We start from the raw sequence: 13,370 nt of genomic DNA, 5'->3' as shown, positions 1-13,370 counted from the left end.
ACAGCAAATTATTTGCTTTGTTGTTCAGGTTACAAAATGAAGATGACATAAGATGAACTTTCTTCCTCTCTTTAATTTTTGGATCACAGCGACACACGTGAGCAGCCGCCGGAATCAACACAGAACAACAGACTGGGACCAAAAGTGCTGGGGAGATTAAAAGAATTGAAATCTACTGGCAGAGTCAGCTGTGCCTCGTCATGTGACAATAAATAGCTCTTTTATCTTCAAAAGAAAAGGAAATGGACAGTGAAATGCAGTGCTATCTCAGGTAAACGTGCAGATTTTAGCAAAATGCAATGACAAGCCACCAGATGGCATTAAATGTCTGACACATAAAACTCAGCAACATATGTTATGGTCAATATTTGTATGGAATCTCAAGTTCAGTTAAAACAAAAATTCTAAACTTATTTCCTTTATCATTCAATATGCTTTCTAGTAAACCTAAACTACAGAAAAACACTTTCAGTCAAGGGTGTCGTTTTAAACGGTAGATTTACATGCATATGTAGAAACAACTCGTATGAGCATAATTTGAGTGAAACAAATCAGAAATAGTACCAATTTTTTTGACAAGTTACCATATATAACAGCAGTCCTCTATTTGACATGAATTCCAAGTTTGTGCAAAGTATATTTTTTATTTGAATGAATTTGACATAATAACGTTACTATATATATATATATATATATATATGACTAATAAACTAAAAAGTAAATTGCTTTTTGGCAAGTCACCGTTCTTTAATTACTGCAGTCCATGATTTTTTGTGAATTCCAAGATTGTGCAAAATATATTTTTTATTTTAATAAATTTTACATCATGTAATTTTTTTACATCTTAAAATATTATTTTTATTTGGGAAAAAAATATGTATGGTCTTTTACTTATAGACTGCAATGTAAGTTTTTGGCAGACATTTTCACTAACATGACAACTTAATCCAGCATTTCCATGTGTTCGATTCATTGAGTACATTGATTATGAGGGAGAGTGATGAGGCTTTGCAAGCTTCCGTTTTACACGCTCTGGTTTGCACTCAAGCAAATGCCAGCCTGGGTCTATTCTGTCTGACAGTCTCTCATCCACAACAGTTTTGCTGCACTGCTCTCACCTCCACATTCACCTCACAATAGCGAAACGCTGCTTGATTCCTCTCCCTGAGGACACCAGGAGAAAGGCAGCCTAATTAGCACCCTGTATTGCATGAAGTTCAGGTCGTTGACACCCGACAACTGTCACGTCATTTGCATTACAAGCTGTTTTTGTAATAATAATTGTGATAATTCTCAGCTGCTTTCCATAATCAACATTTCTCAAAAATGTATCTATAAAAAAAACACAAATATATGATTAAATGCATGAAAACATTTGAAATAAGTCATTGAATGCCTCAGTACATGACAATATATTTTTGCAGTATTCAAAAAACAAAACAAACAATTATCGTAAAAAACTACACACAGAGACGCTGATACCTAATTTAATTTTACATTTCGGTCTATGTTTTCCTCTCAGGAGTCAAAACTGCAGCGTTTGCATTTCCAGCACAGCTAGCCTTTAATGTTTGGTAGATCTAATTGTTGGTCTACCGTTCCCAATGGACAACATGCACTGAAGTCATAGATTGTCACATTAAGGGCAAGTCTGAACAGGATTATGCCCACAACAACTGCACAGTTTAATTATTTGGATTAATTGTTTATAAAAAAATAAATAAAAAATTCTCCAACAAACCAATAAATCCACAGTGGACACGAAATGTTAGGAAAATTTCTAAAATATTTTTATTTATTACAGCACATATACAGCCATTTTTCATTAGCTGAATGAAAATAGAATATACATACAAGAACAGACCATGATGGACTAAAATGGGGAACCCTCCATTTTATTCTCATATTTATAAAATAAAAAAAAACTTAAAAACCCTCAATTTTATCACATTACAGGTTGTTCTGCTTTGGTATTTATGTTCGCTTAGTAAAAGCAAAGCTTTGTTATAGCAGATAAGACAGCAAGGCTTGGGAACAATTCCTGAGAACTTAAACTGCATCAAAAGTTCAAAACTGAAAGATACTGTGCAAATTTACTAATGCTGGTTAAAAACCACTTACAGCATGACATCTCACAGAGAGTATAGCTGCACAAAAACCCCCTTAAAATTCACAGTTCTACCATTTTAGGCATCACACTATCTGATATTCAGACACTGCAATACTCCATAGCAACAGCATCAGGAACCAAAATGACCAAAAACAAAAGATGATCTTGGTGCATTGTTGTCCAAAATTACTTCTTAAGACGATCCTGCATTAGTGAGGCTAAAACAGTCTGATCTGTCATTGTTTACGCGCCTTTACAAATTAGGTTTAGGTCTTGTGAAATGCCAAATCTCTGACTGACTCGTCTATAAATAGTACATGTTGCTGCTGTGCTATTTTGAGATCAACCAATTCCTCTCAAATGATGCCAAATTTCTCTATATGGGTAAATGTGTAATCCGTGTTCTTGAGACATGCTGTGAGTTCAGTCTATAAATTCAGCATAAAACTATTTGTCCTTCTTATCCTCCACGACCTCTGATAAATCCTCCTCCCTAAGAGTCTTCACTCGGGCCTCCATGTTGGTGATCCTCTGTTTGATCTTTGTCTGGCTCGCTGTCCAATCTGCCATAAGACGAGCGAATTTAGTCTGCATCACATCTAAATTTGTCTCCAGCGTGGAGACCTTCTCCTCCAGGTCCTTCGGGTCAGCGCCAGCATTGGCTGCAGCCTCATCGATAAGATTGTCTTTCATCAGAATAGCTCTACCTTTCTCCTCTAAAGCCTTCTTTGCTTCTGGGTACTCAGTTAATGCTTCCATCAAGTCATCTTTCGAGAGTGCAAACAGATCGGAGTATCCCACGCTGCGTATGTTAGCAGTCCTGCGGTTTCCGGCTTTACTTCCTTTGATGCCGAGGATGCTGATCTCGCCAAAGTAAGCACCATCACCGAGCACCACAAACTGCGTAACGCCATCATCCGCCACCACAGCTAGTTTGCCTTCTTTGATAATGTACATCTCCCGCCCGATGTCGCCCTTCTTGCAGATGTAGTCGCCAGGACTGAAAACCTGCGGTTGAAGTTTGAGGACAAGCTCAACTAGAAGCCCTGCCTCGCAGTCCTGGAAGATCCGCACCTTCCGAAGGGTTTCCAGATGCACGTTGATGGCGATCTCCGCCTTGAGTTTGTCTGGGAGGTTCTTGAGCACTTCCTTTTCATCGCAGGTCTTCTGTTCCGTCCAAAGGTAGTCAAACCACTTCACGACACGGGCCTCCAGATCTTTGGTGACCTTTCGGAACTGCATGTACTGCTTGATGGAGTCAATCTTGGCCTGGAACTCCGCGCGGGATGCATTCATGTTGGAAATCATGGCACCAACGTTACCAACGATGGTGGCGAAAATGAGCACGCCGATGAGAAAATCAGAAACGACAAATAAATACTCAATGTCTCGGACAGGCGGTGGCGTCTCCCCGATTGTAGTGAGCGTGAGAGTGGACCAGTACAAGCAGTAGATGTACTTCCTGGCAAGACGGCCAAACTCAGGGTCACTGATGTTGGGGTACACCCAAGTGTCTGATCCAAAGCCGATTGTTTTTGAGATGGCGAAAAAGATGCAGCCGTTCCAGTGGATGATGATAAGGATGTACAGGACGAGATTGCTGATGCGAAAGATGTTGGGGAAGTTGGTTCTGGTTTCAGTGCGGTCGAAGAACTCAAACAGACGAGCCATTTTGAAAAGCCGGTTAAATCTTAGTTCGGGATTGTTGTACCCCACTTTCAGCATTATTATGTCTGTCGGTATCATGGAGAACACATCATATCTGAATTGCGGTGACTTTTTATAGTGTTCCCACAGCTTCTTAGATTCTCTCACCAGTAAGCCTTGCTCCAAGAAACCTGTGAAAACAATTCCAAGAAGTTACATACATTGTATCGGCCGATATATGTTCAGTTTTAATGTTATCGTTATCGGACAAATAAGAAAATTTGGCCGATATATATTAAAGCCAATAAATATATTATTTTCTTTCAGTTGAGACACTTCAGATGCGCACTGTTCGCCATGATGGTTTTTAATTTGGTTGAAATATGACTGGAATCACTTCAAAAAAGGAAAATACAGTTAAGTGCAACATGGACAGCGCAAGTCTGTCATATAGGCTACATAAAATTTTAATGAGAACATTATAATAATTGTGTGCTTGGGACATGGCTTTTAATGGTTAGACTTTTGTTTTTGTAATCAGGCTCTCAAAAACTAAATAAAAATTTGGATTTAGATTTATCCGCCAATATATCGGTTAACGTCTTTCAAATGTAAAGAATTATCGGTATCGGCCAAAATGTTCATATCGGTGCATCCCTATTGTTTATAGGATGTTATTTTTAGCACTAACTACTTCTTTCCCCAGAGAGCAGGGATTTCAGAAGTTATGTTCTGTAGTTTAGAGTTGTAGAACAATAGTAATAATAATAATAATAACAATAGTTTTTGAATGAAAATAAAAAATAAATACAGTATGATTTCAGTTTGCATCTTGATTTTGTTTTCTCTGTAGCATTTGAATTTATAAATAGATAATTTTATTACATTATTCAGAATTGAGTAATTTAAATATTTTTAAGTCAGCCTGCAACCCCTTTAGCAGTTTGCTGAACCACTGCTTTAGATGAATTTTTAGTTAATTCACTGTTATAGTTAAATTATGACAAAGTGAACACAAACAGAGAAAATTAGAAGAAGAATTTCACCTGTCCTTGATCTCACAAATGTGTCAAGATAGTAGATGGTATCTGATGAATAGTCCAGAACTATCCATAGGATTGTGTAATCATCCTGCAGCTCATTAAAACAGGATCTGGAAAAACAAAACAAATCAGAACAGACCGAATTTAGCACTACATTAGAGCTATCAACACACAACAGCACCAGAATATTCTTTGAAGTACAAAATATCATTATATCTGGCTTGCTTAGTTGGGGACACTTAATATTCAACAAAATATTGACACTATTGGATGAGAACTGAACTGAGCTGGACGATGACATCACTGTTTTCTGCAGAACTGCTTTACAAATGAAATTAATTTAATAATTTATGATCTTTACAACGAAAATGAATCAACACTGAACTGACTGAGCAATGACAATATTTGAACTCTGAAATGAACTCTGTTTGCATCACCGAATCATTTTCCTGTTAGCACTGTAAAAAGCTGCTTTGAAACAATCTGTGTTGTATTTAAGCGCTATATAAATAAAGGTGACTTGACTTGATATATTTCAGCATATAGTTTTCTTGTTTGTTTGATAATTAGCTGTGATATCCCTATTATTTTAAATAACATTTAAATATATTTTATATTAATATATTTTAATAATTAGCATGCAATATCATGGAACTTCTAATAACATTACCTGGTAATAAGCATCATTAGGTTGTAGAAGACAGGTATTGCTACAATGGTCAGCCAGTGGTAGTACAAATCTGTCGCTGGATCCATTATCCATACCTGTTTTCTAAAAAAAAAAAAAATGACACAAAGTTCAGGACTGAACAAAGACCCACGTTTAATTGCATTTAATTGAGATAAAATACTCACGGTTTCTCCTCTTCCTTCTTTTTATCATCCTTTTTATCATCTTTCTTTTCATCTTTTTTCTCATCTTTCTTTTCGTCTTTCTTCTCATCTTTCTTTTCGTCTTTCTTCTCATCTTTCTTTTCATCTTTCTTCTCATCCTTTTTTGGTTCTTCTTTCTTCTCGTCTTTCTTTATCTCCCTGTCATCCTTTTTGCTGCATTCAAATGATGATGATGAATGATATTTAGTATGTAGCAATTAGCATAATGTACTTAAACATGTAATAATATTTAACTTTCCCACATACTCATCTGTATTGTTGCAGTTGTTCATATTCAGTGTTGCAAGAGGCCAATGATTTGCATTGTTGTTGAAGCTGTAAAGACAACAATATCGTAAATAGTCTTATTCCTGTAATTAGATTAGGGATAAAATATGAAATACTAAAACATTATGAAACATGCACTTCATAATCAAAAACTACATTGAATCTACATTGGATTTACAATTGGATTTAAATGGATCTGTTAAATGGAGCTGAGAGTACTACATTGTTTTTGGTAGTTGAAAGCATTATCAAATTAATCTAAATATTTAATAAATCACGCAAGGAGAGAGAGATGTGAAGTTGTGAATGATGCATTTTTGAATTCTGTGTTAATCTTATAGCTGTAATGCATTTCATTCTGTTAAATGTGAGCAAATAAGTAGCAGTATATTCCAGTAGACTAGCATTATGACCAAGACCATCATCAGGAACGGTTGTGGTTCGAATACAAAGCCCGAAGAAAGTGAGAGTGTGACAGACAGCAGAGGATTATAAGGTTACCGTCAGCACATCCTCTCTTGTTGTCTTGAGGAACACTTAATCTCACCATAGATCAAGAGACATTTCATTAGCGCTGATTATGTTTCCTCTCAAAGTTTTTTTTTTTTTTGCACAATTAGTTTGTTGGAAATGCAGAAGTGCACACCTTCTCCAGAAAAGAAAATATATATATGGCAGCAGCTTTTCACAAATTGCACTAAGTGCATATAGTGACAGATGCTATTTACATTAAAGCAGCACTCAGTAGCTTCGGGATTTCTTCGCTGTATTCTCGCTTTTTGCTCGCAGGTTTCTCTCTAGAGCCCCCCCCCCACAGCTTCGGAATAGATATTTGACAACACTGTTGTAAAAACTCTTTGGTGATTCTCAGACACCAGAGGCTAGTAGATCAACGACATCAAAGCAGATGGGACATTCTTTAAAACGTCTTCTTCCTTCGGGTTCGGACAGCGTGAGGGAGCGCAATAATGACAGTATTTGAGCAGATTTCTTTTGGCCGTAAAGCAATTGTTTACATCGCGAGACCTGATATCACGCGATACTTCCTGCCGCAGCTGCCGGCGGCCCGCCGTCTCAAAGTTGCAAGTGCGAATTTTCCGCTCACGGGCACCAGGGGGGTGCGAAACGACCACCATTCAACCCGAAATAAGTTATATAACCATTCCAATGACTCCGAAGCTGTTCAGTTAAGGTAAAAAAGTTACTTAGTTCACCTTTAAGTGTCAATTATTGTTAGATACTGTTTATACTTATTTATATTGCAAATAGTGGCAGATACTTTTTGCACCTCTTTGTATTGTAGAATATTATAAAACAGATAACAATATATTCAGTGTTTATGATTAATAAAATCTAAAATGGATACTGCCTTCTTGGAGCATTACTTGTCCCTGTCCCTGAAGCGATGATAAAATAGAGAAGAATAAGTTCGGAAAAAGACAGAATCGAATTCAGGTCGGTCGCGTCAAAAGCTAACACCACCCGCCTAAAGGCCGGGACGCTTTTGAACATCGGTCGGCTTAGTTTTTTCTGTGTGTTCTGCACCGTTGGCTTTAGAATCGAATAGAATTTAATGTCGGGCCGTCGGTGAGAAAGAGAACTCTGATTGGCTGTTCAGCTTAGCAAATGAGTCATTGCGCGAGAATAAAAGCAAAAGTGATGAAAACGAGTCAAAACAGTACTCAAGAAAGCTGTTATAATTTTATGTCATCTTACATGAGCATTTAATGCACGAATATTTTAATAATAACATGAGCCGACTGGAATGAAGAAAGTGATCAGCGTGATTGATATTAAAAAATGTAAGCAAATGCTGCTTTGTTTACGGTTTGCATATCTGCAGTCCTTGTTTTGGGTTCCCTTTTTTGAATGACGAAAATAGACTATTGATGCCTGCTGATACAGACAGATATTTACTTACACACAGACTCAGTACGCACATAGTACTTAACAGTTGCCTTTAGTCCTTTTGGTGTGTTTAGGCACAGCTTTGTGGCCGAGACGCAGCGGGCGAGAGGCGATAACACAGTCCGCTTTCATCGCCATTAGTTCTTTGGCCCTGTTTACACCTGGTATTAAGATGCGTTTCGGTCGATTGGATCACAAGTGGGTTGTTTACACCTTTTACACCTGCTAAATACAGGTGTAAATGGTGTCTAAAAGTTTTGAGCTTTTAGACATTTGACCAGATTGCTTTTGTAGTGTAAACGCTCATGTGGTTGAATATTTATGGAAAGCGCGCTAGCCAGATGGGATTTAAACTTTGTTGGCTGGAGACCCAAGTTTAGTTTGAAGACGAAAAACATACCAAGTTCAGTGTTCTCTCACCATTCCTGATTTCTAACACGCACCCACCGTGTTCTGCGTTCTATCAGAGCAGAAACGAAAGCTGCTGCTCCCTGTATGTTCTTCCGTTGTTGTTTTTTTGCGTTCATATGTATATTGTGCACAATACAGTGCACACACATATAATATGTAAACACAAACTTTTATTGTGGATGCGATTAATCACGATTAATTGTTGCACAGCCCTAGATCCGATCACCCAAAACACATCTTAATACCAGGTGTAAACAGGGCTTTTGACGTCGGCTTGGTGTGTTCCAGGCTTTTCTTGCTACGCCACTGATCCTGTTATCAGCAGGATTTCTTCTGTCATTTTGTAGGGCTCAATCAGACAATGGTGGGCGGAGTTAGTATAAATAGCATCTGCCAGCAAGGGAGACTATTTGCACTTGGTGTAAATAAACACTCCGAACTAATACTCAATAAAATCACTATACAAATTTATAAAATCAAAACTGTGAGACCTTGCAATTGTGAGATAAAAAGTCATGGTGGACGTTTCCATAAAAATGCATGGTGATTACTTTATTTCCAATTTAGTTGTAACTTTACGATTGTGTACAAATATTTTTTGGAGGCCACTGTGCACACGGTTGCATTTTCACTCACTTCCTCTTGCGCAGTTGGTCCTGTCCTCTGTCATCCCATGATGCATCCTTTTGCATGTCTCCAGAATCGCTGCATTCAGAAGCTTTACATTTGGTAGACCTTCCTCCAAACCTCGGAATGAACTGGCACATCCTGAAAGTGAAGGTACAGTGGCTTATTAAAATCACTTATGATGCACAAACAATTCTCAAATCTCCAACAGAGCAAAAGATCAAATCACCTGCCCATTAGACCACGGGGTGGCTGATCACTGCAAAAGAGACAAATATACAACAAATAAAATATTAGGACTAAGTGAGAATTGTTCTAGATGCAAAATAGTGATTGATTTGTCTATATATGTCTGCGGTATATCCTCAGACCTTTCTCCTCTTTCGATCCATTCAATAGCTGGCTCAGGAGTGAAGGCGGATCTTTGTGAGGGGTATGACTGTTCTGTGCAGATTTTAGCCATTTTCTTTCCTGTTAGACCATTCGCTGCAATTGGATCACATCTGGAGCATTTGTGAAATCACTCCTGTAAATTGAAATGCACTTCCATTAGTGAACATACTTCCACATGCACAGTGGTTCTAATCCATTTCACATAAACTTGAAGAACTATCTTCAAATTCATGAATAAATAGTATTACAGCTAATTTTAGTAGCGTTGAAGTGATGCATTTTCACATTGCAACACTTTGACAATTTTTATCCCAAAAAGATTAAAAATAAATCCTTGTTCTATTTTAAAAATGGACAGAAGGATAATAGATCCTATATACATGCAAAACAGAATGCAAGTGTATACTCTATAAATACACACTGCAGCTTAAATGCCAAGTGGGATCAGGAAGATTAGCTGTTTAAAGACAAAAAAGAGCCTGTGGTTTTTAACAGGAGATTTCTGATTGAGACAGGGAGGTAAAAATGCTAAAACTGGGGATTCCTTTAGCCAAACATGCTAGGATCAAACCTGTAAGTGCTTAAAAAAAGTATACCTCTCTGAATATTTATTTGCAATGTAGCTATTCTGATATAAAATGCCTTTTTATTGTTCTAATTTTACATCTCCCAATTCTGACTTTTCCTCACAATTGCGAGAAAAAAAGTCATAATTGCAAAATAAATTTGCAATTGTGAGAAAAAAAGTCAGAATTGTGAGTTTATATCTCGCAATTGTGACTTTAATTCTCGAAACTGCCCGTTTATATCCCGCAATTATGATATTTCTCAGAATTGTGAGATATAAACTCGCAATTGCGAGTTATAAAGTCCCAATTCTGAGGATAAAACGTCAGCTCACAATTCTGACATTTTACCTTTTTTTCTTCTTATTATTTTCTTGTTTATAACAAGCAATTGTGAATTATAAAGGCGGAATTTTGAGATATAATGTCAGAAATGCGAGATATAAACTCGTGAATCTGATGGAGAAAAAAAGAATCGCGAGATAACCTCGAGTTTATCTCGCAATTCTGACTTTACAACACGCAATTGCGAATTTATATTATAACACACAAATCTGACTTTATAACTCGCAATTGCGAATATATTTATATTTTTTTATAACTCAAAGTTAGTTATAAAAAGTCGCAATTACACTTATTAATATTGGCTAACAAGCTTTCACAGTAATCGATCAGCTACAGCTCCACTCCTGGTTTTCCATTTTACCCTCTGCTAGAAGCATTGGAGAGAAACCCTGAGCTTTTTTGAATAAAACGGTGCTTTATTCGCAAATGTTTTGTAGGCTACGACATTCCGATATTTTACATAAGTTAAATTCGGAACTTTTGATGGAAATATAGATAGTGAAACACATCCCAGTGTTGTTATAGGCTAATATCATATCAGTGCTTTTGGAATTCCGGTTGACCAATGAAATTCGAGGACCGAAACTACTAGAACAGACAAACAAACAATAAATAAAGTGTAGAAACAATGTGTTTGGGAATTCAAGCAATTAAGTAGCCTATGCTATAAAATACTACAACAGAATCACACTCAAGTTTACCTGTAGAATTTGATGAGAAACTGCGTGACCCCCGAAGCAAGTTAATCCACAGGCTTCTTCACATCAGCGAAATCCTATTCCACATGTCTTGCAGGTTCAGAGATGTTCACATGATTCTTCACTGCATAAACAAAACGCAAAGGCAGCGTCCTGTCGAACTCAAAGCGCAAAGTAGTTCTCGGGTGGATGATGGCACGTGTCTTGCGCTCGCGGAGGACATCACTCCTCCCCACAACACACCTGAGCAGTTATTAGGCTATAACATCGAGAGGATGCCAAGACTTTAGAGTCCAAAATATCCGAGTCTTAAAACAGAGTACAAGTAGCCTAAGTACATAAATATCATGTTTGCACGGCATTATGATCATTTGGAACCAAAACCTAATGGTATGAAATTAGAATCCCATGAGTCAAATGAGATCTTATAGATAAACAGTAGCCTATAAACTCTGATTCTTAGAGTCATATTGTATAATATTTATCTGAACATTAATTGCTGTTTTGGAATAAATGTAAAGGCAATATATAAATTAAAAAAAAAAAAACTTCAAATTCCTTGGTATACCTGGCAGTTTATCATAATCATATCAAAACTGTCCTGTTGGGAACTTTATAAAAGATTTACATTTGTTTTTTGTGCTGAAATTCTATCAGAAAATATTCTCACAATTCTGACAAATATAAGCCCATCTATTATTTTATAAAGAGTTCAGATTATACTGATTATACTCACCCCACCATCAACATAAATGATCAATCCGATATTTGTACGGTAGGCCTATGTGTATGTATTCAATTGTTTCAGTATTTAATTTATTCAGTGTAACTAGTCATGAATCTGCATGCTTCTCTTGTTCCCGGGTGATCAATATTGTGCCCTGGAAGGTAAACCAGTTAGTTGAATGTGTTAAACAATTAAGAAGAGTTTATTATGCCAACTCAGCTTCACTTAATGGACTTGGTGCTGTAGGATCACTGGCCCGTCACAAAGGGTGGCTTGCTTTCAGTTACAGTAGCAAGGTGTCCATGATTTAGGTTAACAAATTATTATTTTTTTGTCTGTGTATTTTGCTGTTTAATCATCTTACAATGATGGCAACACATAATACTACCAATATAGCTAATGCTCTTTTGCCCTTTAACCTTTGTTAACGCTTTGTACACTCTCCTCCACCCTCAAAGGGAGTCTTAATGGCTTGTGCCATAAACCCGTAAGCATTCCTCTAGGAAACCTCGCACACGACTGCTTTACGACGGAAAGATCAAGTCCTGACCAATACCTGGAATCTTGCTTTAGGCAGGCTGTTAATCTGGGTTTACCCACTAATGCTCTTTCTTGGATCCAATGTTAAGAAGCTGTCAGACACAGTTGAAGAGAGACGTCTATCTATCTATCTATCTATCTATCTATCTATCTATCTATCTATCTATCTATCTATCTATCTATCTATCTATCTATCTATCTATCTATCTATCTATCTATCTATCTATCTATCTATCTATCTATCTATCTATCTATCTATAGTTTTCATAACATAAGACGGTATGCATTACAGAACAAGAACAATTGTTTTCTCTATTAAAAAAAATAATAATTCATAAATATCTAATCATTTTGGTAAAATTAAGACATGCAATAAACAGTCACACGGCACTATGGTTTCACAAAGCTGTTAATTTGTTATTTATCTCAGACAGATCATTTTCTAAATTATGCCAACTTTAATCTAATTTTAATTTTGTTATATGTAGTTTTGTGAGGTCCATAATCGCTCAACATTGAACTGTCTAATTAAATCAAACTAATTTGCTTGTTTCAGACTGTTAATGTCTCAGAAAGTAAATGTGTGTTATAGCTACTATCTGTCTTGTTGAATGCTGTGATTATCATTATTTCAGATCTGAACTCATTAGTGAAACTGTCTGATTTGTTGTGACCCCCAGTGTGATTTTTGCTGCTTATTAAAGACAGTCATTCTCAGACAACGCTTTGAGAGGAGATAAACCACCATCAATCAGATTATGTTTAATCTTTTGAAGTCAGACTTCAAACAAGTGTTGTAGAGCAGATGCTATAGTCTCTAATCACTCTCACATGATAATGAAGTAATTCCATTGGAGAAATCAATGTGTAATACAACATTTGTACAATTAGACATTTTTCATATTTCAGTAAAATGTTGATTGCTATAATTTGATGAGGTCTTAATATCATTTTAAAATAATTTTAATTTTTAATTTAATATTGTTCAAAACATCACTTTGATTTTTTAGTCAGGTATATTTCGTTCCAACTTGGTCTGCTAATCGGTCCAATAGTTCATATTTGAATGAATTAGAAATAATTACAAATATTTTTCTCTAATGGTACACCCACTGAAATTAAAATCCATACAAAAAAAGAAGGTAACACTTTATTTGAAGGTGACGTAGTTACACGTTACTACATGTACTTGTA

The 13,370-nt window shown here is 36.5% G+C and overlaps 1 protein-coding gene across 1 annotated transcript; it reads right to left on the bottom strand.

Annotated features, from left to right (window-relative positions):
* Positions 1-1,770: 1,770 nt before the first annotated feature.
* Positions 1,771-11,328, bottom strand: LOC308688427 (cyclic nucleotide-gated channel alpha-3). The gene is made up of 9 exons (XM_081361444.1): positions 10,913-11,328; positions 9,279-9,433; positions 9,137-9,166; positions 8,917-9,048; positions 5,941-6,009; positions 5,656-5,847; positions 5,471-5,572; positions 4,804-4,910; positions 1,771-3,948 (listed from the first exon to the last, which is right to left on the bottom strand). Exons 2-9 carry the CDS (start codon positions 9,368-9,370, stop codon positions 2,558-2,560), a joined length of 2,115 nt encoding a protein of 704 aa, XP_081217570.1. The 5' UTR covers positions 9,371-9,433; positions 10,913-11,328; the 3' UTR covers positions 1,771-2,557.
* Between the last annotated feature and the right edge of the window lie 2,042 nt (positions 11,329-13,370).

The sequence above is a fragment of the Scardinius erythrophthalmus genome (genome assembly GCF_964197995.2).
Source record: "Scardinius erythrophthalmus genome assembly, chromosome: 3".
Lineage (NCBI taxonomy): Eukaryota > Metazoa > Chordata > Actinopteri > Cypriniformes > Leuciscidae > Scardinius > Scardinius erythrophthalmus.
Note: the sequence above shows the minus strand (reverse complement) of the source record. Positions and strands in the feature narration are given on the sequence as shown.